The sequence below is a fragment of the Stegostoma tigrinum genome, chromosome 3 (assembly GCF_030684315.1).
Source record: "Stegostoma tigrinum isolate sSteTig4 chromosome 3, sSteTig4.hap1, whole genome shotgun sequence".
NCBI classification, from domain to species: Eukaryota; Metazoa; Chordata; class Chondrichthyes; order Orectolobiformes; family Stegostomatidae; genus Stegostoma; species Stegostoma tigrinum.
Genome location: NC_081356.1, coordinates 107018557 through 107046253, shown reverse-complemented (window position 1 = coordinate 107046253; position 27697 = coordinate 107018557). Strand labels below are relative to the sequence as shown.

Here is a 27697-nt window from a genome sequence, read left to right as displayed (position 1 = left end):
GTGTCCTAGATAAATATGTACCTGTCAGGCAGGGAGGAAGCTGTAGTGAGCGGGAGCCGTGGTTTACGAAGGAGGTGGAATCTCTGGTCAAGAGGAAGAAGAAGGCTTATGTTAGGATGAGATGTGAAAGCTCAGTTAGGGCGCTTGAGGGCTACGAGGTGGCCAGGAAAGACCTAAAGAGAGAGCTCAGAAGAGCCAAGAGGAGACATGAGAAGTTGTTGGTGGATAGGATCAGGGTAAACCCTAAGGCTTTCTATAGGTATTTAAGGAATAAAAGAATAACGAAAGTAAGATTAGGCCCAATCAAGGATAGTAGTGGTAAGTTGTGTGTGGAGTCAGAGGAGATAGGGGAAGCGCTAAATGAATATTTTTCAACAGCATTCACTCTAGAAAACGACAATGTTGTCGAGGAGAATACTGAGATACAGGCTACCAGACTAGGTGGGATTGAGGTTCACAAGGAAGAGGTATTGGAAATCCTTTAGAGGGTGAAGATAGATAAATCCCCTGGGCCGGATGGGATTTATCCTCGGATCTTCTGGGAAGCCAGGGAGGAGATTGCCGAGCCTTTGGCATTGATCTTTAACTCGTCATTGTCTACAGGAATAGTGCCAGACGACTGGAGGATAGCAAATGTGGTTCCCCTGTTCAAGAAGGGGAGTAGAGACAACCCTGGTAATTATAGACCAGTGAGCCATTCCTCAGTTGTTGGTAAAGTGTTGGAAAAGGTTATAAGGGATAGGATTTATAATCATCTAGAAAAGAATAAATTGATTCGGGATAGTCAGCACGGTTTTGTGAAGGGAAGGTCGTGCCTCACAAACCTTATTGAGTTCTTTGAGGTGACCAAACAGGTAGATGAAAGTAAACTGGTTGATCTGGTGTATATGGATTTCAGCAAGGCTCTGGATGTGAGTTTGCTCGCTGAGCTGGAGGGTTGGTTTTCGGGTGTTTCGTCACCATTCTAGGTAGCATCATCAATTAACCTCCGACGAAGCGCTGGTGTTACTCTCCACCTATCTTCTTTACTCTCCATCTTCAGTCCGCCTCCCCCTCTCTCCCTATTTATTCCAGTTCCCTCTCCCCATCCCCCTCTCTGATGAAGGGCCTAGGCCCGAAACGTCAGCTTTTGTGCTCCTGAGATGCTGCTTGGCCTGCTGTGTTCATCCAGCCTCACATTTTATTATCTTGGAATTCTCCAGCATCTGCAGTTCCCATTATCGCTGGTGTTATGTCCCACTTTCGATTTATCTGGTTAGGTTTGCTTGGGTTGGTGATGTCATTTCCTGTTCTTTTTCTCAGGGGATGGTAGATTGGCCTCAAATCAATGTATTTGTTGATGGAGTTCCGGTTGGAATGCCATGCTTCTAGGAATTCTCGTGCATGTCTCTGGCTTGTCCTAGGATGGATGTGTTGTCCCAATCAAAGTGGTGTCCTCCCTCATCTGTGTGTAAGGATACGAGTGATAGTGGGTCATGTCGTTTTGTGGCTAGTTGATGTTCATGTATCCTGGTGGCTAACTTTCTGCCTGTTTGTCCAATGTAGTGTTTGTCACAGTTCTTGCAAGGTATTTTGTAGATGGCGTTCGTTTTATTTGTTGTCTGTATAGGGTCTATTAAGTTCATTAGCTGCTGTTTTAGTGTGTTGGTGGGTTTGTGGGCTACTCTGATGCCAAGAGGTCTGAGTAGTCTGGCAGTCATTTCAGAAATGTCTTTGATGTAGGGGAGAGTGGTTATGGTTTCTGAGCCCGTTTTGTCTGTTTGTTTGGGTTTATTGCTGAGGAATCGGCGGACTGTGTTCATAGGGAACCCATTCTTTTTGAATACACTGTATAGGTGATTTTCCTTTGCTCTGCGTAGTTCCTCTGTGCTGCAGTGTGTGGTGGCTTGTTGGAATAATGTTCTAATGCAGCTTCGTTTGTGGGTGTTGGGATGGTTGCTCCTGTAGTTCAGTATTTGGTATAAATGACATCACCAACGCAGGAAATGACATCACCAACCCAGGGGAACCTGGCCAGATGAATAGAAAGCGGGACATAACACCAGCGCTTCGTCGGAGGCTGCTGTTGCCTAGAGTGGTGACGAGATGTCTGGGGGCTGGCCTTCCGGCTCGGCGAGCAAACTCACATCCAGAACGTCTACCTGAGCTACAAATCTTCTCAAAACTCGCTATTTCAGCAAGGCGTTCGATAAGGTTCCCCACAATAGGCTATTGTACAAAATGCGGAGGAATGGAATTGTGGGAGATATAGCAATTTGGATTGGAAATTGGCTTGCTGAAAGAAGACAGAGGGTGGTAGTTGATGGGAAATGTTCATCCTGGAAACCAGTTACTAGTGTGTACTGCAAGGGTCAGTGTTGGGTCCACTGCTCTTTGTCATTTTTATAAATGACCTGGATGAGGGCGTAGAAGGTTGGGTTAGTAAATTTGCAGACAACACTAAGGTCGGTAGAGTTGTGGATAGTGACGAAGGATGCTGTAGGTTGCAGAGAGACATAGATAAGCTGCAGAGCGGGGCTGAGAGGTGGAAAATGGAGTTTAATGCGGACAAGTGTGAGGTGATGCACTTTGGTAGGAGTAACCAGATGGCAAAGTACAGGGCTAATGGTAAGATTCTTAGTATAAGTGTAGATGAGCAGAGAGATCTCGGTGTCCATGTACACAGATCCTTGAAAGTTGCCACCCAGGTCGACAGGGCTGTTAAGAAGGCATACAGTGTTTTAGCTTTTATTAATAGAGGGATCGAGTTCTGGAACCAAGAGGTTATGCTGCAGCTGTACAATACGCTGGTGCGGCTGCACTTGGAGTATTGCGTACGGTTCTGGTCACCGCATTATAAGAAGAATGTGGAAGCTTTGGAAAGGGTGTAGAGGAGATTTACTAGGATGTTGCCTGGTATGGAGGGAAGGTCTTACGAGGAAAGGCTGAGGGACTCGAGGCTGTTTTCATTCGAGAGAAGAAGGTTGAGAGGTGACTTAATTGAAACATATAAAATAATCAGAGGGTTAGATAGGGTGGATAGGGAGAGCCTTTTTCCTAGGATGGTGACGGCGAGCACGAAAGGGCATAGCTTTAAATTGAGGGGTGAAAGATATAGGACAGATGTCAGAGGTAGTTTCTTTACTCAGAGAGTAGTAAGGGAATGGAACGCTTTGCCTGCAACGGTAGTAGATTCGCCAACTTTAGATACGTTTAAGTCGTCATTGGATAAGCATATGGACGTACATGGAATAGTGTAGGTTAGATGGGCTTCAGATTGGTATGACAGATCGGCACAACATCGAGGGCCGAAGGGCCTGTACTGTCCTGTAATGTTCTATGTTCTATATGATATCCCATGCACAAAGCTGTTCTGTCTATCCCCAATCAGTCCTTGCCTTTCTAAATGCCTGTAGCCCCTGTCTCTCAGATTTCCCTCCAACAACTTACCCATGACTGATGTCAGGCTCACTGGTTTATAGTTTCCTTTTCCTTTTAGCCTTCACTAAATAAAGGCACAACATTAGCCACCCTCCAGTCTTCTGACACCTCATCCATGGTTATAAACACAAATATCCCTGTTTTAGACCCGCAATTTCTTCCTTAACTTCCCACAATATCCTGGGATACACCTGAAGAGGTGACGGTGACTTATTTACCTTTGTGTTTTAAGACGTCCAGCACCTCTTCTTCATCAATGTGGACTCTTTTCAAGACACCGCCATTTATTTCCCCAAGTTCCCTAGCCTCCAGGTATTTCTCCACAGTAAATACTGGTGAAATATTCATTTAGTATCCATCCATCTCCTGTGGTCCCAAACACAGATAGGCTCGTTGATCTTTAAGGGTCATTATTCTCTCCTTAGTTGCTGTTTTGCCCTTAATGTACTTGTCAAATTTCTTTGAATTCTCCTTAAACTTACCTGCCAAGGATTTCTTATATCTCCTTTTCGTCCTCTTGATTTCACTCATAAGTTATCCCCTTCTCCTCCTATACTCCTCAATTGCAAACATTCAGTGGGTAATACAACACTTGAATACTCCTATAATGAGTAACATGTTTCTAAAATAAACATTCTAAACAATTGGATAATTTTTACAACAGGTAAAACGTGCTTGAACGGTTGGCAAGTAGAATGAGAGTGGCTGATATGTTGTCAAGGGGAAAGCAGTTGGTAACTACGGCTCCCAAATTCCTAAGCGATTTTAAAAAAAGCTCAAGATTCGGACATCATCGTTTCACTTGCAGTGAACAGGTCCCTGCCCATAAATGTATATGACTACCAGCAAGCGTAAATGAGCCACATTACATGCTTAACTGATTGTCATAACCTGGTTGTTAGTACAGCTATAAGTACGTTCAAGATTGTTCGGCAAATGGTGACCAATTGCAGAATCACATTTAACAACAAACATATTGTTTTGATTTCTGCAGAACCTGAGTTTGTTGAGCATGATCCATACTGTGTTGATAATGGCTTATGGAATAAAATTAACCAACCACAAGCCAGGTACCTGCAATGCACCAGCACCTAAATTCAGAAATGCTGTTGCTCTACTGTGTGGAAGGCAGAATGTCTTCTTGAACTGACAGCAACATTATGTTAATGGGAAGCACCAGCTGCATAGCCACTGCACCACAGAAGAGTAAAGTGCTTGGTTTATTTAAATCTTCTGAAATACTTTGGCTTTCCAGGGTAACTTGAGATGAACTGGCCACTTTTTACTGTCTCTTGCCCGAACTTACAAGTGGATCAGCTAACTGAAGAAGAGTGACATTTGAAACAAAACATTATTTCTGTTTTTCTCTCACATGTTGCCAGACCCACTGAGCATTTCCAGCACATTCTGTGGATCTTCTGATTGTGGCTGTTTATAATTCTGTTGAAGGAGTCATAGATGCACAGTTTTGTGATGCCAGTTCTGTTCTGAATTTAAGCTATTTTGCATACAGGACGATATAGTGATGGGATCATCAATATAGAGACAAGTTTTGATCTCCACAAGAATTGTGCGCTGATACTGTCACGGACAGGTGCTTCTGCAACAGGTACTTTTGTGAAGATGAGGTCAAGTAGGTTTTCATCCATTACTGACTCCCTCACCATCTGAAGTAGGTCCAGTTGTTAATTACATCCTTTAGGAGGACTCAGATAACCTGGCCAGCTTTGGTAATGCTAGACCACTCTTGGTATAGGCATTGAAATCCCCCAACCAGATTACATTCTGTCTGTTTTCTACACTCAGTGTTTCCTCAAAATGTTGTTCAACACAGGTTTGCCAATTCATTCAGGTGGGGGGAGGTGGTAGACGGTCATCAGCAGGAAGTTTCTTTGCCCATATTTCACCTCAAACCATGAAAATTCATGGGGTCCAATGTCAATGTTGAGAACTTGCAGGGCCAGTCCCACTTGACTGTATACCACTGTGCTATCACCTCTGCTGGGCCTGTCCTGCAGATAGGACAGGACGTATGGAGATGGAAGAATCTGAAAATGACTGTTGGACATTTGATGCATATGTCAGTTTGTTTGAGTTTGTGGGACAGCTCTTCCAATTTGGCACAAGATATTAGTAAGGAGAACCTTTGAGGTGCAAATGAGCAATGTGAGGCATTTGTTGTTTTTGGTGCTTAGGTTGGAGCTGGTTGGTTCATACAGTTATATGCTTTTCCTACATTGCTGTAACAGTTTAAATTGTTTGCTAGCCCACTTGAGAGGGCAGTCAGTCTAGATTTACTTCTAGCCAAACTGAATAATCATGGCAGATTCCCTAAGGGGCATTAGTAAAGCTGAGAATGGATCAGTCATAATCTTCAACTAAAAGTAAAATACTGCAGATGCTGGAAATCTGAAACAAACACAGAAAATGCTGGAGGAACCCAATAGGTCTGGTAGCATCTAAGGAGTGAAAACAGTTAACGTTTTGATTCAGATATGACTCTTCTCCAGAATTGAAAGCTGTTTGAAAAAGGCATCCTTTTTCTTTTTGACAGAGGCAAAAGAGAAGCAAGAGGACGGATGGTGTGGTGGTCCAGTGCAAATGAGATTGTTAATTGTAGAGGGAAAAAGAGTGATGTTTAAAAAGAAAAGTCGTGACAAGGAGAGAATTGGTCGTTCCTACTCTGTACAAAGTAAACAGGCACAAACACAATGTGGCAGGGGTTGTGCAAGGTGAGCAGGAATGCAAAAAAAATGAAGAACATAAATGATATGGTCAGTTTCTGAAGTTATTGACTTCAACAGTGTGACCTATAGGTTGTGAAGAGCTGAAAATGATCTTGCATTAGAATAATGCCGCAGGCTTAGGACAGAAATGTTAACATGTGAACAAGGTGGTCTAACAGAATTGGAAGGAACAGGAAGGTCAGGGCCATCCCTCAGACAGAGCAGGGGTGTTCTGCAAAGCGGGCACCCAGTCCATATTTGGTCTTACCAATGTAAAGGAGATTGGGTTGGGTGCAGTGAATGCAGTGGACTAGATTTCAAGAAGTACAGCTAACATGCCACTTTACCTGGAAGTTGTGTTTGGAGTCACAGAATCCCTACAGTGTGGAAGCAGGCCATTCGACCCATTGAGTCTACTCTGATCCTCCAATTGGAACTCTTGCCTTCACTTTCTGCACAGGAGGGTGTCACATGCCAACAGTCTTGGGGAGGGAGGAGATGAATGGACAAGTGTTACATCTTCTATGACTGCATGGGAAGATGCCAGCGAGGGAGTACAGAAGTGTTAGGAGTGATGGAAGAATGGACCAGGGTTTTCTCAAAGGGAACAATCCCTGCAGAATGTTGATAATTAAGGGTACAGGAAGGTGGCTGCATCTTCCCGAAGGTGCCGGAAATGGTGGAGATGTTCCTTTGAAAGCAGAGACTAGTGAAGTGGAAAGTCAGGCCAAGTGGAATCTCAGAAACTAAACACAAATAACTGCTGATGCTGGAACAAAAACAGATTGGTGGAAAAATAAAGCAGGTCTGGCAGTATGAGTAGAAAGAAAACAGTTAACATTTCAGATCCAGTGACGCTTCGTCAGAACAGTTCCACTTAATGTCTTCCACCTGCATATAATTAAGCAGAATTGATATATAATTAAAACACATGATCTAAACCTTTTTTATTTGTACAATCAGGTAAAAAGGGGAAACTGGCTCCCTTCTTTTTAAAACCATCACTCAGTTGGTCTCAACAAATATTCTTTACTTCTTTTTGGTGTGTATCTATTAAACGTCAACTAAAACATAACTGTTTCAGTCAAAATGATGGAACCAAACTAAAAGACGTTCTTCAATGAAAGAAAGAGGAATTTTATGACTCACTCCCCAGAAAAATAACTAAAACGCAACTCTGATGAAGGATCTAGGCCTGAAACGTCAGCTTTTGTGCTCCTGAGATGCTGCTTGACCTGCTGTGTTCATCCAGCTCCACAGTTTGTTAAAACACAACATGCTAGGTTGTAAGCCTGAGGCGTGTTATTTAATTGTTGTCTTCTGCATCAGTGTGTTTTAACCCCAGTTTGATTTTAAACAGAGATCTGTTTAAACCATATGGAGTCCACAAATTATTCGGACAATATTGCCTGCCAGCCTAAGGATGGGGCTACACTATGGGAGAATATTTGTATGATTGTGTGAAAGGTCAACAGACATTTCATCTTTCCCAGATTGTGTAATTATTGTGATACTTTGTGAAATTCAACACACCACTATCAGAAATGCCCTGACTGGCAGCCGGTGCCCAAAGCATTGGAACACTTGTCTTCACTTTCCGCACAGGAGGTTGTCACATACCAAACAAGTAGTTACTACAACGGCCGAGTACTATCTGTTTATTTTGATGTGAGGATTGCTGAAGCAATATTACAGACAAGCTGTCACTGCTGTCTTTGTGGCCATGCTCAGACTGTACAAAGGACATGGGAAGCTTGGGTCTACTGTTTCACCGGAGTGTTCAATTTATTCCTGAAAAGAAAATTAAGCTGTTGCAGGACAGATTTGTTGAAAGTGTGAAAATAAATGCAAAGTGGGTGAGTTATAAACGAACAAGTGAAGAGCTCTGAGATCACCTTGTGCTGATGTATGAGATGAGAGCCTGTCACAATGTGAACTGTGGCCAGGAAGCAGCTTTGTGATCTATAGTGTCAATGGTCAAAAATGTTCAATGTGAGTAATATGATTCTTCTTCAGAACTCCAGAACTTATTCAATTCTGAAAAAGGGTCATACCAGACTCAAAACATTAACCTGCTGAGTTTCTCCAGCATTTTCTGCTATTTGTTTCAGATTTCCAACATCCACAGTAGGTTACTTTTATTGAAAAGATTGAAAAGTTTCTCTTCCCTCTGCAACTTAGCCAAACTAAATTTGGCTGGTTTTAAAGTTGTTCCGCTCTACAATTCAAGCAAACAATAGATCATCCATTCCACTTAGGCAATGTGCAAATGATTATCATGCTTTCTGAAGTTATCTTTGATTGAAACCATTCCCCCATTGGATAGATCGCCATAAAACAGTGACAGTGCTTTATTCGCTGTAACACAACTTTTCTCAGAATTGCTGTCAAAATTCAACTTTAATAGTACAACCACATGACAGACGTAACAACATAAGGACGTAACAAACAAAAACAGAAGTTGCTGGAAAAGCACAGCAGTTCTGGCAGCATCTCTGAAGAAAGAATCAGATATAATGTTTCACGTCCAGTGACCCTTCCCCCGAGGTGAATTTGGTAAGAAACAGCATTAAAACCCTTAGGCCTCGCGGTGCAAAGGCCTCCAAAAAAACTTAGTCAAAAAAGTCAGATTCGACCAATTGTGTCAGTCACTTCCTGCAGTGAATTGTGCTGTAGGCAACCTTTCAGAGAACTACAAACAATTTATGATGTTCACAAAATTCGTAGATGTTTCTTGAAACATCTAAGTTATATATCCTAGAACTTCAGTATTAAAAGTGGTATGTTAATTCTAGGGACTTCTTCAGACCAAAATTAATACATTTCTAATCTAAGAAAAGAGAAATCAAAGAGATATTTTAATTTTCATTAGATTAATCACACTGTTACTCAGTAAAGTGTTAACATTTATTCTCTTACATCAAACCCTATGCCACTCCAGTGTAAGTGGACACTGTTCTCTCAGGAGCCAGTTCAGAGAGGAATTTCGGCCAACATCTTTCCGCATTCAACCTGCAGACCTCCCTCAATTCAAACTACTGTCTATTATTTCACTCCATCCCTCGAGTGCAAGCTGGCATTTTCTGTCCCTCTAACTTGAGCTGACAGTTTTCCATTTCTTAGCTTGAGCGGGCATTCCACTTTTGCACTCTCACTTAGATAATGGTATCACCTTCTCCCACAGCACCAAGTGCGCTTGGAGTCAATTCTCTCTTCTTGATGGAAGTGTAACATTCCACTTCCATCTCATTCCCACTCTGCTTTCAATGACCCAATTTCCCATTTCTATTGCCATCCATCCATTAACCAGCTAGTTTCTCTATCTTCTCCTTCTACTGCGCAGCTCCTCATGCAACAGATTTGGTGCTTTCCTAATCTCAATCTGCTGGTATTTAAAATGTCAATGGCAGGATACTGTCCCTTCCAGCAAATCTACAGGCATAGACAGACCTTGCACTAAGCAGAGAGGTCCCATTCCAATGCAGGGACAGGGAAACTTAGGTGAGAGCAGCATCCAACCCAATCCGAGGGACTCAATCTGCAGAATTACTTGTTCCCACGTGCTAACAAACTGACTTGCTCATCAGAGCAATGTTAATCAGTTAAGGCTTAATGAGACTCCTTGCTTCTTACACTGGCTCTGCGGAAGGAAGAACGTTTCTTGTCTAATAAAGTTGTAAACACATTCTTTACACATATGGTTATGTTTTCTCCACACAGAATTCAAAGAGGAGATCACCCACACATGGACAAGAGATACAGAAGTTAGGTGGAAATTTATCTGTCTGTCAACATAACTTCAACATTCATCTATATAAATTTGGTATAAGACTTCAGCAACACATTTGTTCATTTCACACAGTATGGAGCTGGAGGAGCACAGCAGGCCAGGAAGCAACAGAGGAGCAGGAAAGCCGATGTTTCGGGTCAGGACCTTTCTTCAGAAATGGGGGAGGGGAAGGGGGCTCTGAAATAAATGGGGAGGGGGGGGTTGGTCAGAGAGGTGGGAGGAGCGGATAGAAATGTCAGTTTTCCTCCTCTGATGGTGCCTGGCCTGCAGTGTTCCTCCAGTTCCACAGTGTGTTATCTCATACTCCATCATCCGCAGTTCTTACTATCTCCGACATTAGTTCATTTTATGCTAGTATTTACATAGCATTATATCTGTGCAAATTCATAACACTTTCCAAGTATGGCTGCAAAGATCTACCCTGCACGTGCTTTTCTATTTGTTCTTTTGGAATGAACCAGATGTTGGGTTTTCCAAATGTACAAATATTTAGGTCCATAACTACAGAAGTTAAGTTCCCAGTGAAGCATGGTGCCAAGAATACTAGAATTATGGAATCAGAGTTAGAGCCATAAAATATTTGTCAAGTGAATGATTGTAGCAGGAAAGACGTTCTTTTAAACACTGCATAAATTTGAGTATGATGCTGGAATGTTCAAGCTGTCTGTTGAACCGGCCAGATGGCAGAGCTCAGAGGAAACTGGAGCCCAGACATCTAGACTCCAAATGGGCATCCAGCTGTAATCTGCCTGTCATGAGGCTGAGGGCAGAGAAAGGGGTGACGAGGTCTGATTTCTGAATCAGTGGTTAAGCCCCTTGCATGTACAAATCATACCCGTTTGAGACCACTATGTGAATTGAGCTCGTATCACATGTTTTTTGATCACAGAAAGTTACATTAACTTCTTCAAGATTTTGCAGTCAGCGGATAACTAATTTTGCTCATGACTGATTACATTTGTCCATAGAAATTTCCTGATGACATGAAATTTGTAGTAATTAGGAAGTTGAAATAGTGTGGATCCCACAACAAGGATGGAGGAATTTATGTGCAAAGGGCAAGCAAGTGTCACCCCTTTTATGTATGATTTGATAAGAATTTGATGTATGAAGTAGAAATTAGAATGTTTAATTGGATCTAAAATCATGTACAGTAAGCATAATAAAGAGAGGAGAAGAAAGACTAGATTGAACAAGATAAATAAAACAGACAAAAAAGTTTTAAACATCTGTTTTAAATAGCATATCCAACTATAATATTTTTAATATGCAGGAATGACCTTCCACACTTGTAAAAGTCAGTTTTTGCTGCTAGAATCATTTTGCAGAAATTATGGTTTATTATTACAGCTAAAGGTATGCATCCATTGGAACTGTAGGTTTAGTGGGTATCTGTCACACACAAGCGCAACTTCACCTTTTTCCAAATGTTTTGACCTCAGGACTCTCTGCATAATTCTGGTAGAGTGCAGCTTGTGGAGCTGCAGCATAATTCAGACAGCAACACCCTAATTTTCATGTTTAACTGTGTATGTGCAGTCACAGTATGTCGCTGTCTGACTTACACCTTAACCTTGAGTGCTAGTAGCTTTTTCATAACATAGAATCCGGTCTATAATTTTCACAATTGCTATTAAGGCCGACAAAATATGGTGTCTCATAACTGTGAGCTGTAATTTAGCTTAATAGTGTAACTTAACTGGTATTCTTGAGAGGTTAGTGATGTTCAAAATTAAAAACTGCAAAACATGAATGAAATTTTTAGTGGCATTGGTGAGAAGCCAAATGTGCAAATATATAAGACTATGCTGTGCAAAGCCATGAACAATTGCATAATAAAACAATATGAACCACTCCAATGCAGTACACATCTTCCTGAATGAATGACCCCAACAACCCATTGTAAAATATTATAATTTATTGTAATGGTTAAATCTTAATATATTATTATTTGTTTCCAAAACCAGTCAAAGGATTTAAAATGATAAAAGGTACAAGTGACAAAACATTAAGAAATCAAAAATAATAAAATGTGAGGCTGGATGAACACAGCAGGCCAAGCAGCATCTCAGGAGCACAAAAGCTGATGTTTCGGGCCTAGACCCTTCATCAGAGAGGGGGATGGGGAGAGGGAACTGGAATAAATAGGGAGAGAGCGGGAGGCGGACCGAAGATGGAGAGTAAAGAAGAGAGGTGGAGAGAGTATAGGTGGGGAGGTAGGGAGGGGATAGGTCAGTCCAGGGAAGACGGACAGGTCAAGGAGGTGGGATGAGGTTAGTAGGTAGACGGGGGTGCGGCTTGGGGTGGGAGGAAGGGATGGGTGAGAGGAAGAACCGGTTAGGGAGGCAGAGACAGGTTGGACTGGTTTTGGGATGCAGTGGGTGGGGGGGAAGAGCTGGGCTGGTTGTGTGGTGCAGTGGGGGGAAGGGATGAACTGGGCTGGTTTTGGGATGCGGTGGGGGAAGGGGAGATTTTGAAACTGGTGAAGTCCACATTGATACCATTAGGCTGCAGGGTTCCCAGGCGGAATATGAGTTGCTGTTCCTGCAACCTTCGGGTGGCATCATTGTGGCACTGCAGGAGGCCCATGATGGACATGTCATCTAAAGAATGGGTGGGGGAGTGGAAATGGTTTGCGACTGGGAGGTGCAGTTGTTTGTTGCGAACTGAGCGGAGGTGTTCTGCAGAGCGGTCTCCAAGCCTCTGCTTGGTTTCCCCAATGTAGAGGAAGCCACGCCGGGTACAGTGGATGCAGTATACCACATTGGCAGATGTGCAGGTGAACCTCCGCTTAATGTGGAATGTCATCTTGGGGTCTGGTATAGGGGTGAGGGAGGAGGTGTGGGGGCAAATGTAGCATTTCCTGCGGTTGCAGGGGAAGGTGCCGGGTGTGGTGGAGTTGGTGGGCAGTGTGGAGCGAACAAGGGAGTCACGGAGAGAGTGGTCTCTCCGGAAAGCAGACAGGGGTGGGGATGGAAAGATGTCTTGGGTGGTGGATGTCTTGTGCTCCTGAGATGCTGCTTGGCCTGCTGTGTTCATCCAGCCTCACATTTTATTATCTTGGAATTCTCCAGCATCTGCAGTTCCCATTATCTCTGATACTAAGAAATCAAAAATGGCAGGTTTTATTCAATTTATCACAGACAATATCAACGTTTTTTTCAGATATCAAGAAGATTAGATATGGTGTACATTATAAAGATTACAATAACAAACACTAATGGCCGGAATTTCAATGACAATCCTGCCCCGACTGTTTCGAGGAGCCCTGTGTGGATTTTATATTGAACAAGGGCAAAGGAGCAACCACTTTGGCTTATACAGTCATAGAATCACAGAGATGTAAAGCACAGAAACAGATCTTTTGATCCAACTTGTCCATGCTGACCACAAATCCTAAATCCCAATTCATAAATGACTGCACATGCATTTGCCAGCATTTGGTGTTTATCCCTCTAAACCCTTCCTATTCATGTACCCTCCAGACTTAAAAGGCATGGACGATTTGGACTGAAGAGTCTGTTTCCGTGCTGTACAGCTCTATGAGTCTACTAGTCAAGGTGGTAGCTCCTTCACTTCTTGTACAATATAGACTTACTCCCTTTAAATGTTGATATCCTGTCTCTGAAAGTAACTGGGGTTGGTGAGGCCAAGATAATTGTTTCAATGGGGGAGGCCATTGCTGCCAAGATACACCATTTATGTGAACATACAAACAAGGAACGGAGGAGTTTGTTCAACTTTCAAGCCTGCCCCACCATTTGATAAGACAGTGGCTGATTTAAGTGTGACCTTTAAACGCATATACATGCCCAAATGAATAGAGGGACCCCATGAACTGAGACATCTGTCACCCCATTGATCGCTAGGGTCGATTCAGCTGATCTGGCTGGCTAGGAGGGTGTCCCCCTTCCCTCACAGCTCCACATGCATCCCTCCCAAAGCTCAGTGCTCAGTCGCAGAGGATGACCCACTAGAAGAGGACCGCTCCACCGGACTAGGGTATTTGACGTAGCTACACTCCCCTGCTAGGCCAAACCTCCAAGACCATTTGTGGGATGACGTAGGGAAGTCCAGCTCCAAGACTTCAGACACATTCAAGTCAGGCACTGCATGTTGCAGTCTGCCGTTCTTTTGTTTTCATAATCCAAGTTTTACATGATGGTCTCCCTACATGGTGGAGAGCCCAGCCACTGCTGTTAAAATTGCCACTGATGGCTGGCAGAGGGTACAGACCTTTAATTAACTACGTTAGTGCCTCAACAGCTCCTCTGTACAAAAGGATTGTTCACCACATTCCCAACTTCTGACAAAATGCCACAGCAATGGTCAGGTGATGGGCATGCCAGCCCCGTTTGCTCACCTGATTTTCCACTGCCCACCCTTTCCCTCAACCCTCTCACTCAAATTCTAGGAATTCACACCACTGGCTCAGTTCTTCCCTGTGGGATGAATGGTGGAGTAATTTCATGGTAGAGTGTCAATGGGTTAGTTCACTGCCCTTTCACTGATTTAGAGCTAACTCCAACAATCATATATCAATGGGTAACAATAATATGATTTCTATTTATTTTATATCATTTTATGTGAAAAAATCTCAACTATGACTTATTACCTGGGACATTTACATAAAAGCTACAATGGTTAATTCTATGTTTAAACTGCTGAATGTCATATACATATAGTTCTAGCGGGAAGAAGTGAATACATTATTACTGATGGAATTCCATATGGTGTTTCTGAACTGATACAGGTCACAGATGAGCAAACTGATCCAAAAAAACAGCTTGTAACTTTAAATCTGATAATGCAGGTTTCTGTGTAAATCTACTTTTGACCTTCAGCTGTGGTCAGTCAGGTTTCTCTGTGTTCCTGCCAACTTAACTGAAGTGAAGACTTGATGGATTCACGAGGTAGTTGGGTCTACATCTACCTCCCGGACACACCTGCTTGCCAGAGCATGAGTTGGGCCCATCCAAATCCACCTTTGTCTGAGGCTTCTGGTCCACCACCCTCCCATCAAAAGCCCTTCATCCCCCATAAGGCCCACGGTGCCTTCTGACATGTCTGCTCCTCTACTGAAGCTCCTTGGTCATTTGCTCTCCACAGACCCAACACCAGTTCTGAACCAGTACTAAATGCAGGGATCAACTCCCTGCCTAACTCGAGACCCAGCTCATAGAATCCTCATAGAATCTCTTCAGTGTAGCAACAGGCCATTTGGCCCATTGAGTCTACACCGACGTTCTGAAGAGAAACACATTCAGTCCCGACCCCAACCCTATCCCTGCAATCCTCCATTTCCCATGGCTAATTCACCTAGCCTGTACAACCTGGACACTACAGGCAATTTAGTGTGGCCAAACCACCTAACCAGCACATCTTTGGGCTGTAGGAGGAAACCAGAGCACATAGAGGAAGCCCTCACAAACATGGGGAGAATTCGCAAACTCCACACAATCAGTCGCCTAAGGGTGGAACTGAACCCACCTCCCTGGTGCTGTGAGGCAGCAGTGCTAACCACAGAGCCACCATGTTGTGCCTGTCAATCACATTGTGTGTGGAACTGAGCACTGGCTCTGCTAAAACTCCACAGTGTGTTAGGAGGCACAAACTATGGTTGTGCCCAGTATTTCGGATTGATCTGCACCTATCAGGCCAGTGGAAATTCAAGTGAAGGTAAATTCTTCCTGCTGTTCTGGGCACAGGACATTTATCCTTCAACCAAAGACACTTAAACAAATTAACTGGTCAATTATTTTTGAACCGTCAGGGAGTTGAGGAATATGAGGACGGTAATAAGTGTCTATCTGCCCTAAAAACATTTGAGGACTTTGTTTCCACTAGCTTTCCAGGAAGAGAGTTGCAAAGACGCATGACCATCTGAGAAAAATCTCCTCGTCTCTCTCTTAAATAGGTGATCCTGATTTTTCAGCATTGTGATCAATTAGCTTCACAATATATGATAACATTCTCTCAGCTTAGTTACTTGCTGTACCTACACACTAACCTTTGGGATTCATGCATGAGGACACCCAGATCCGTCAGCATCTGAGAGCTCTGCAACTCTCCTCATTTAGACAATATGTTTCTCTTTGACAGTGATAAAGTCATGAGCATATTTCCTAAAGGTATATTAACCTACCAGCTGTAAGACATAGACAGTATATATTGTGTGGCTACTAAGCCACACAGGTAAATGTGGTTAAAGAGTTTCTTTAATTTTTTAGTGGAAGAAGGCAGATACATTTATCTAGTACTGTTTTATGTCCACAATACTTCAAACTCACTTTGCAGTGAATGAAGTATTCACTCATGTAATGTAGGAAGCAGTACAATCATTTTGCACACAGCAATGTCCCACAAGCAACAATAAAGATCCTGGCAAAATAATCTGATTTATTGCTGATGTTTGAAGGCTGTGGCTTGGTCAGGAAACTTTTGGACCTCTTCCTCCTGCTCCCTTGCAAACAGAATCTTTGAGAGTGCAGCCAGGGTCTCAATTTAACAATTCCCCAAGGATTGGCACCACTGATGGTGCAGCTCTCTTTCATTTCTGGGTTGGAGAGCTAGCTTGGATGATCTGCTGAAGTCGCTGAAGCAAGACTTGAACCCATGACTTCCGGATGCAAAGATACAAGTGGTACTGTGAGAGTCAATCTCCGCTAAATGAAAATAATGACTACATCTTTTTAAGAAGATTATGATTCAGTTCATGAAATATTCAGCAGTTCTTTGGTCACTATTTGTCTCTCAAATGGGAAGGCTGCTACTCTGGAAAGAATGGCATCATCGGTAAAAGAACAGTCTTTGGACACCTAAGCTACTGATGGAAGCAGCAAAACAGATTGTTGCTCATGCATCCTTCTCCATGAGATTTTGGTGTAATTGTAATCACATAGCTATACTGTTATCAATCATCTGACATTTCAATGTTTTTTGGAAACTGTGCATCCGGTTCAGCACTTGCCAAAAACACCAAAAGTGGATTAGCAACTAAATGAAGCATCCAGCCATAGGGGCTACACTCAATGTTATTCCCTTTATTTCATGAGAAATGTTTTATCCTCTGATCTAACACCTAATACTTTTAATGTAAATTTCACTCCTGTCTAATTCCAATAAAAGACTAGACATATTCTGTTTTTCTTTTACTGTGTTTCTTAAACAAGGGAAGGAATTTCACTTCTGTGGGAGAGAGAGATGATTGACAGCATCTAATTTTGAATATCGTTATCACCATAATCAGTTACAAGGATTTCTGCAGCATGTTGGTGACTGAAATCAATATATCTGTCACAGTGGACAGAAGGTGGGTCACCACAAACATTAATTTCTCTGAAGCTTATTAAAATAAATCTGATGGAGAGGTTGGACATTGACAAACCACTTTACAACCATGCTCCCAGACCCCAGCCTTTCACTTTTTGATTTGAATTTCTTGATAAAATTGGTGAGAATGGTCATTTTGTAATCCAGACTTGTAAGCCTAAGTTAAACATTTATAAAGTTTGCATCTTCTCCAGTGATAGAACAGGCAAATGTTCTGCACAATATGACACACGGGTATACAGAGTAACAAGTCAACATAAAAAGAACAATCAGTATTTTCCTGCAGACTGAATATTTTACATGTGGGAGTCAGGAGCCAGAGATCTACATGCAAGTGTACACATAACAAGCATCTAAAACAAGGTTTCACCTGGAAAGGGTCTTGTGTCAATCTCATAGGTCCAAAGTGTACTTCTGTAGATGCAACCTGCTGGAAGAAAAGCAATAATGTCATTAGATCGTTCAGCTTAGAAATAATGTGAATATGCCAGCAAAACATCTGGAAATGTAACTTGTAATTTTGTTGGAAATTGAACATTTTATACTTCGTCTTAGGTTACAACCAATTAGACAGTCAACAATTAGTATATTATAATAGATTTGCCTATTTATTAATTGGTACCATCAATGTTTAAACACCTGCAAAATCTTCTGTTATTAAAAGACGCACTTCAGGCTCTAGTGTTCCCAGTGCAGATTGCTGTGAACACATATTGTGAACATAAGGGGCAATGTTTCATTCAGTCATTTTAATGGCTGCAAAATTGTACTGAGGAGGTGTATACTCCTAGCACATGAATCTCTGCACTGAAAACATTTTCCTTACATCATCGACTCCTACCTTGGGAAAACACTGAGTTTATTTCGTGACACATCTTCATACCAAAATCAGGTGAGAACCACTAGGACTGCAGTGTTTTGTGGGCGAGGAACAATACTATAATTTAGTTTTATAAGTCACTCATCATTCTGCTCAAAGTGATTGAATAAAAAAATGTTATGGAAAAGAAGTTTAAAAAAAAATCAACATCAGACACACTTCACGAAGGCCAAATATTTAAGCTTCTGCTTTCGCAGCTCAACGTGTGTCCAAAAGCAAACATGTATCTCCACTTCATTGTTGTATTTTGTTAACATAAATTAATCTCAAAAGAATGAAAATGGCTTTCATGATTGTAACTATGGCACAAAAATGCTAATTTAAGCTCAACTGCACTTTAATCTTGATGTCAAATGTGGGGATAGCATTGTATTACGTAAGTTCAAAAAACATTTTACAATTGCCAAACTTCTCTAAATGCAGAACACCCATTTGAAATTCATAGGTGGCTGTACACAGTGGTTTTTAATTGATTTGCAGTTTTATATGTAACTGCCAGACCATCTCCATGGCTGGGGAAGGACCATATGGAACGGCCATTGACAGCTGGTATAGGTTCCATGTGGACACTAACCCCGAGCACAGAAAATCAGCCTGCTTTCACAGAACCTTCCCATTCCGTTCTATTTAGTTCAATAGACTGAAAATCAGCCATGTCCTACAAAGATCATGGGACCACATCTGCAGCTAGTGCTGGTCGCTTGAGGAACTCTGGCTCAGAGTTGATGAGCTGGAGCCCGAGAATCAAACCCTATGACACATTACAGGGGGGGGGGGGAGAGAAATTACTTGGACGCTGTGTTTCATGAGGCAATTACATGCCTTAGATTAACTACCTTGAATTCAGCCAGTGGTCAGGAACAGGAGACTGTGACTAACAGCGAGGTGGGTAGAGGGGCTCAGGAGGTAATGCTGAAGGAGCTTCAGCCCTTAAGCTTGTTTAACAGGCTTGACATTCTTGTTCACAGTGTGGACAAAAGCAGAGGCTGTAGGGAGGATAAGTAAACTGAAGAGAGCAGAGCATAAAAGCAAAAATAAAAGGAGACAACAGGATGAAGATTGGTGGGAAGCCAGAGGATTGGGAAGCCTTTAAAAACCAGGACAAGTAAAAAAGCAATAAGTGGGGAAGAGGATTAAATATGAGAGTAATCCAGCTAGATTAAGTATTCCCTACTCCCTCTTCTTTTATCTCCCTCTGTCTGGCATCTTCATTGACCCTACTCTCCACTTCTTTGCTCCTTTCAGCTCTCATAATAGACTGTTCAGCCTATTGAGACCAATCCCCCACTCCTTTCAAAACCTTCATGGCTGTGCTTCCTCATTCCACTTTCCTGTTCTCTGACAATATCCATTGATCTGCTGAGACACTAACATTCTGCTTAATCCACCCTCAAATATGTTCAACAGTTGAGGAAAGGCTGAGGGATTTGAGGCTGTTTTCATTAGAGAGAAGAAGGTTGAGAGTTGACTTAATTGAGACAGATAAAATAATCAGAGGGTTAGATAGGGTGGATAGGGAGAGCCTTTTTCCTAGGACGGTGACGGCGAGCACGAGGGGGCATAGCTTTAAATTGAGGGGTGAAAGATATAGGACAAATGTCAGAGGTAGTTTCTTTACTCAGAGAGTAGTAAGGAAATGGAACGCTTTGCCTGCAACGGTAGTAGATTCGCCAACTTTAGGTACATTTAAGTCGTCATTGGACAAGCATATGGACGTACATGGAATAGTGTAGGTTAGATGGGCTTGATATTGGTATGACAGGTCGGCACAACATCGAGGGCCGAAGGACCTGTACAGTGCTGTAATGTTCTATGTAACATAAAAGAAGATTGCAAGTGTTTTTCAGATATATAAAAGATACAAGAAAGGAGAGAGTGGTCTTTGGATTGCTGCAAAATCAGGCTGGAGAAGTAATAAAAGGAACAACGAAGTGTGGAATAACTGAATAGGTAACTAAATAAGACACCAATACAAAACCAGAACTTCAACAGAGTCGGGGCAGAGATCTGTATATTGGTCATCACTGAGCAGAAAGTGCAGTTGAATAAATCACCTGGACCAGATGGACTATGCCCCAGGGTTCTGAAGGAGGTAGCTGAGGACATTGTGGAGGCATTGTTGGTGATCCTCCAGGAATTACTGGTGTCAGAGAGTGTCCTAGGGGACTGGAAAATGCCTAATATAACAAACCTGTTTAAGAAAGGATGGAAGAAGAAGGCAGAGAGTGTGGATAAAGGGGTCTTTTTCAGGATGACAGCTGGTGACCAGTCGAGATCACAGTGGTCAGTGTTGCGACCATACCATTCGTGTCATCATTGACAACCTGGATGAAGGAGCTGAGGGAATTGTTGCTAAGTTTTCAGATGACATGAAGGTAGATGGAGGGGCAGGTAGTGTTGAGGAAACAGGGAGGCTGCAGAAGGACTCGGACAGGCTAGGAGAGTAGGCAAAGAAGTGGTAAGTGGAATACAATGTGGGAAAGTGTGAGGTTATCATCTTTGGAAGGAAGAATAGAGGCATCGACTATTTTCTAAATAGGGAAAGGCTTCAGAAATCTGAAACACAAAGGGACTTGGAAGCCTAATTCAGGATTCTCCTAAGGTTAACATGCAGGCTAATTTGGCAGGTGGAAGGCAAATGCAATACTAGCATTCATTTCAAGAGGACTAGAATACAAGAGCAGAAGTGTACTGCTGAGGCTGTGTGGGGCTCCAGTCAGACCACATGTGGAATATGGTCAGCTAAGGAAGGATGCACTGTGTCATGAAGTGGAGGTCGACCTTCCTCTGATCACTAACACCAAAATGCTCAGAGAGGTGCATCTTGTCCTATAATCTGTTAAGAGAGCCTCCAATCTGTTATAAAGAAGTAGTCAAATAAAAATAAACCCCTGACACTCTCATTATAATCAACAAGTACATTTAGCTAACTCTAACAGTGAGCAAATTAACAAAACTATTAACAAACTGAATTAACTTCTTCTAAGTACAGGCTATTCCTGAATAAAACAAGATAATAACAGTATGCTGTTCTAATAAATACACGTCCTAGTTATACAAAATAAAATTTAAAATGTTCAAATTTAGTCTCTCAACATTACAGCCAAGTTGTGTCTTCCAGAATGTCCTGTGTCTTCTCCAACAAATTCTTCTGTCAGGAATGCCTTCTCAGTTGAATTCTTTTATCAGAAATATTAACCACTTGTGCTGTAGGTACTCTTTAACTGAGATGGAGTTTACTGAAAAAGGCTTAGACAATTCTGTGAAAACCAGTGATACTTTCTTTTAGAGCTGACAGCTGTTCTCTTGGCATATGACAGTTGGCTCTCACCCAATTTTCCAAACGCCCTAATCTTTTATACCCTTGATGACATATCAATTTCTTACAGTACAATTGGTCCTATGTTGTCAAAACTATCAGATTTAAATTTATTTGGTTTTTGGTATCGAGGACCTGGTTTAAATTAATTGGTTCAATTCAAACCTTTTGCCTTGGTAAAAATGTTGCTTTGCCTGCTAACAGCATTGCCTTTTGATACAAATGTTTCAATTCAGATGTTTTGTGCATCCTCAAACCCACTGGCTTTCTTTTTTGAATTTCTAAGCGTAGAAAAAGGATATAATCTTTTAAAGGAACCGCGCACTGCTTTCCCCATTGCATTTTACAAACACCAAATTCTAATGTCCTGCCTTCTAATCCACAAGTACTCTACCCAACCTCGCAACAGCTGACGTTGCAGGGGGTCCAGAGGAGGTTTACCAGAATGATCGCAGGGATGAACAGTTTGTCATATACGGAACAGTTGAGGACTCGGGATCTGTACTCTCCAGAATTTAGAAGGATCGGGGAGATCTCATTGAAACTTACAGTACATGAAGAGGCTTGAATGGAGTGGACATGGAAATGTTTCCGCTAGAAAGGGAGGTTTGGACCTGAGGGCACAGCCTCGGAAGGACAGAATAGCCCCTTAGAACTGAGAGCAGTAGGAATTTCTTCAGTCAGAGGGTGCTTAATCTGTGGAACTCATAGGTCAAGAAGGCTGTGGAGGCCAAGTCATCGAGTGTCTAACACAGAGATAGATATGTTTATTGTAAGATTAGTAAGGGGATCAAGGGTTATTAGGAGAAGGCAGGAGAATGGGGTTGAGAAATGCATCAGCCCTGACTGAATGGCAGAGAAAACTTGACGGGCCAACTGGCCGAATTCTGATTCTAAAGCTTATGATCTTATGGTCTTACGGGTGTGAAAAAAAAAGGTCTACCACATGAGACATTCTAAGGCTAACTACTTTATATAATGCAGCACTGCTGTTACAGAGAAGAGCAAGTTAAATGAAAGGAAAGCCCTGATATTCACTTTGTAAGTAATAAGTAACAATTTATTTATTTAACCCTAACAGTGAACAAATTAACAGAATTACTAACAAACCAAACAATTAACTACCAACTATTCCCTAACTGAAAAAAATTCTACCGGCATGCTACTCCAATAAACACAAGTCCCACTTACATAAACCAAAGTAATAAGAAAATAAATTAAAACTTAGTTTCTCTAAGTCTACATGCCTTTCTTCTGCTGTTCTCAAGTCATAAACACCTCTCTTCCGCTGATCCGGTGGTCAGAGATGTTTTCTCTGTGAGGTCTTCTATGAGTACGCTTAGCTAAAAGTGCCGTGGTACCTTTTGTGGACAGATGGTGCTTTCTTAGAGATCTTAGCAATTTTTTTGTGAGATCTAGATGCTTATTTCTCAGATGGCAGTTCACTCTCACACCTATTTGTAAAAGCCTTATATACTTTGGATGACATATCAATTTTCTTACTGTAGCATCGGAGGCAGTTTGTCTAAACCATCAGATTTAAATTCAATTGGCTTTCAATTGCTAAGTGCTTGGTTTAGAATAATTGGTTGATTCTAGCTATTTGCCAAAATATCAAAACAAGCCAACTGATACACATTTTCAATTTTAGAACTGTCTGTACCCCTTCAGCTGCTTACAGACACATCTTTGTTTAAATTTCCAAGCCTAGAAAAGCACATCACTTTGTAAAGGGACTACACATTCTTCCCCCTTATCATTTCCTTTACAAACACATTCTAGCTTCTTGCTTTACAAATTCACGACTACTCTACACAATTTTGTAACACTACAGACACAGCGAAAGTGGGGAGTTACAATGGGGGAACACAGAGAATTCAGAAAGGGCATCAGCAAAATTTTCTATGTTTAAAAACTTCCATCAAGCTAAAGAGCTAAGCAAGCTCTTCAGGTAAAATCTAAACTAATTGAAGCAACAGAAAAACACAAGCAATCAAAGATTTCAGGCAGTGATGAGGAAATGCTGGTGGCCAATAACAGGGGGGAAGCAATACCGTGAAGAAGCCATTACACAGAAGAATGATGTAGCTACCATTATGAGAGGCACCTCTATAACACTTTGGAGTGTTTGGAAGAAATTGGATGTTCTCACATAGTCAGCAAAGATAAGACTGCTTTAAAATGAATCACTTGGCACCTAACAGAATCTCCCCGTAAGAGTAGACTACGACTGCCCTTCAGGGTAGCACCCATCTTGATCCTTGTCCAGAAACAAAGTCATTTCATTGCATTCATATTAATTGTTTTGCTTCCTTCATGGAATGCTATATACATAGACGCTTCACATCTAGGATCCTGATTGAGTGCAATATCATTACAAGCAACCACTCCACAAATCTTGACAGATTGTGACTACAGGATCTTGTGACTATATAGTCCACCAACACTATGGCGTCCTCCTGCAGGAGGGAAGAGTGGACTGACTATAAAAAAGGATATTCCAATATCTGGCAGTTTATAACAAGGGAAGAAACAGTGGGCATAATTGGCTTCCAAATGGCCCTAGCATTTGTGAATTGGAGTCATGAAGTGATAGAGGTCTACAACATAGAAAAAGGCTCTTCATCCCATTGATTCTATGTTGATCAAAGACCACCACCTAACTATTCTAATCCCGTTTTCCATTACTTGGGCCACAGCTTTGTACGCCTTGGCATTCAAGTACAGCTAAATACTTCTTAAATGTTATGAGGGTTTCTGCCTCCAATAATCTTATAAGCATGGAGTTACAATTTCCCACCATCTCCTGGGTGAAGAACGTTTCCTCACAACTCCTCTAAATGTCCTGCCATTTACATCTATGCCCCCAGTCATTCATCCACCACCAAGGGAAAACATTTCTTCCCATCTGCAGTGCCTTCAATCGATTTATGAAAATAAGTTCCTGTACTTAGCTAATGTTCCTGTGTCGTCTTCAATTTCATCATTTGCTACCACATTGCACACAAGATACTTGATAAAGATGAAATGCCACTCAGGTATGTAAAAGTGAACAGTAGTGCTTTTCCCAGCTTCACAGTAGTCCTGAGGGACACTTGTTGACTTTAAGTGAGCTTTTTAATTACAGATTTTTAACAAATTCAAATTTCTCAATCTAAGATGATGGGATTTGAAGTCTTTCCCTAGAACATTAGCCTGGGGCTCTGAATTACTTCTGGTACAGTGATATTACCACTACATGACCACCTCCCTAGAGTTTACATCAGCAAACCAGTGACCCAAACTGAAATATGAGTAATGGGTGAACTTTCTCTGGAAGCCAAACAAGTGTTGACCTTTGGCCTAAACTCATGCCCAAAGCCCAATTTAGGGCGAGCCTTGTGCTTCCCCATTGGCGCATATTACGTGTCTGTAAGCAAAACCAATTTTTACCGCAAAGCCTTGACGACTCACAGAAAATGTGTGCAAACACATTAAGCTTGCAATCTGTGCTGGGTTCAGTTGACAGCTGTAAACTGCGTCAGCTTCACATTTGTAATTTACAACATCACTCAGCTTCTTGATTAACAGCATTATTTTTATTCTCTTTCACTACATTTAAAATATTTTATAGCTGCTTTCTTATATACCCACCCAGTTAATTTTAATATTTACATGGCTATTTGGATATAGTGTCCCAGCCATCTATGTTTTCTGTTCCTACCAAACTGCAATTGTTTCCTTTCACTCAATTCCTTCAATTTAAAAATTCTTATCCTTATGTTCCTATTCAAGACTGTTTAAATCAAAGTTGCTGTTGTTTGTGACATTTCCACCTTCACAATAAGACAACAGACATAGTTCATCAAATCCTCACATCCTGATCTACACTGAGGTTATTTGTTGTGCATTCTGGGTGCAATGTTTTCAAAAGATTAAGGAGATATTGGCCTTGAAAAATTACATTTATACTTATAGCACTTCCAGGGATGCTGCTGTTTCAACATTGACACGAAAATGTGAGGGTCAATCATTTACATATCGATTAGCATTGGACAAGTTCAAGATTGATCTTAAGTCAGAAGGGTTGAAAACTGCAATCTACAGTGCAGCAATGTTAGCCTGGAGGATCAGAACTCAGTTCTTAAAAGCTGCAATTCCTTTGATTTTCTGCAAGTAATTCCCTTCAAATATCTTGGCTTGCACTTTCATCACTGAGATGGGATTTGAGAAATTTCCTGGCTTCATGTGCTCACCTCAGACAAAAATGCACACAAAGACAGGGCTTAATCAGACCAACCAACCTGAGAAAGAGGATCTCTAGGCCTCAACTCCCACATGTCCCAACCCTACCATACTCGTCCATTCCGCTAATGTCGAGCCCCGTCTCCCTACCCATCCCTCTGAACCAGAAGGAGACAAGTATTGAGTCAAATCATGATCATCAAATCATGCAATTTGCTTGCATTCATAGGTACAGATAGAGATAACAATCACCAGACCTATGCTTGTCCATGTTAAGAATTAAAATGCTCTGACTGAAATTGGTATGAAAGGTTAGAGAGCTGTTGAGTGCGTGAGCTGCTGCTTGTTGTAGATCATTTTATGTGTCAAGTGTGAACCTTGGCAAATGTGTGACAGTCAGTAGCAGTGTGGTTCAATTAGTGCTACATTGACAGCTGCATTGAAGTGATAGACATTGACTGCACATGAGACATCTGATGGAATTGCTGGCACCCAAACTTGTGAAGAGCAGTCTTTTGCAACCCTACACAAAGGTTATTTATACAAATCAGGGCATGAAACATTGAATAGACTGTGGTACAGACCATGGGGAAGCAGCAGATCATTCGTCCTCTTGCAGAACTGTTAACCTGAGCTGCCCATGGGTGACGAACTCAGCAGCCAACTCTCCCTCCAGGCTGCTATCCCTGGGGAAAGCATTTCTCTTCTCTCCAGGGCAGCCCTCAGGAGTGTTTCTGTGGGGACACTGCTTACTGGTGGCATTGTGTTTTGTTGGGTCTCTAAAATCTTCAAGGGTGGGTGGGGGTGATGAGCAGAAGCTGAATGATGCTCCTGGATTGCAGAGAGAGAGAGAAAGGGAGAGATGTATTGTCTGGGTATCTTTCAAATAACACACCTTTACGTAATCTCATGGGAAAGCCTGATCCACATCTAAGCAGAAGAGCTTCCAATGTTTGGACCAGCCTTAACACTTCATTTCAAAAAAGACATGCTTAACTTCCACCAGAGCTCATTTTACTCCATCTTCTTTCTGTTTTTTTTATTGTGGACAGAATAACCCAAAATTCTAGGCTGCTAAATAAGAGCTTACAATCTGAGTTGGCTACTGATTAGCACTCATACTGCCACTTCATCACAGTAAAATGTAAAAACAATCCAAAATCCCATTTGCAGCCAGAAAAATCGTCTGATGATTCTACACCCAAACACACTGATCTCAGGAACTACGCTGTCTAGATTCATTGGTGATGGGCTAGGTGGCAGGAGGGCTGATAAGATGCTAAGATAGGAGTCAGGATTGGCATCTGATGTCTTCCAGCCACCATGTCATATTACCAGTGGGAGGAAAGTTGGCAGCTCAGTGCCACAGCACATGGTTAAATAGCCAGATAGGGGCCACTTTACACCTCCACAAGCTTTTTGTGGAGGGCCCACTCCTATCATGCGAGACCACCAGGCCAAACCTATTTGTTCTCATTCCCTTCAAGGCCACTACAGTTTAAAAAAATGGATTTAAATTTTCCAGTGCCCATCTCAAAGGATAGCACAACTGGCTTCACATTTTTAGACTTTTACTGCAACAAACTCACTAAAATCAGCTTACACAGAACATGGACTGGTAGGCAACTTATATACAAAACTGCACATGAGGTATTCTTTCATAACCAGAAATGTCATGCTGCGTTTGTTATACTGCGCTCTTCATAGATGCAAAGTCCTAAGCAATGCATCCAAAATGTCTCCTGGTTCTGAGTGGATTCATGGCGATGGCAGAGTTGAGTTTGGCCTAGCATAGTCCCTGGCAGCATCAGTGGCTTCTGCATTGGCAAGGTCCTGCAAAGATTCTTAGTGGCAAGGGCGACGGTAGAGGCGAGATGGCGTCAAACAGTGGTAACATTTGTTCCCGCAGCGCACCAAGGGGGACTTGTGCCTGGCCACCAGGCCCATGGCCCTTGACAGAGCACTTAACAAGAGGGACTGTAAAGCTGGAGACTGTCTTTATTTCT

At 42.0% G+C, this 27697-nt stretch overlaps 1 protein-coding gene across 7 annotated transcripts in view; it reads right to left on the bottom strand.

Moving 5' to 3' along the window:
* pde8b (phosphodiesterase 8B) overlaps positions 1 to 27697 on the bottom strand; it is a 291793-nt gene that overhangs the window by 113898 nt on the left and 150198 nt on the right. For 4 of the 7 annotated variants that reach the window (XM_048527659.1, XM_048527662.2, XM_048527657.2 and 1 more), the window contains one exon: positions 17639 to 17695. In XM_048527659.1, coding sequence (XP_048383616.1) covers positions 17639 to 17695 — 57 coding nt within the window. Of the gene's footprint in view, positions 1 to 17638; positions 17699 to 27697 lie in introns of all 7 variants that reach the window. The other 3 variants (XM_048527658.1, XM_048527660.2, XM_048527656.2) reach the window with 1 other exon arrangement.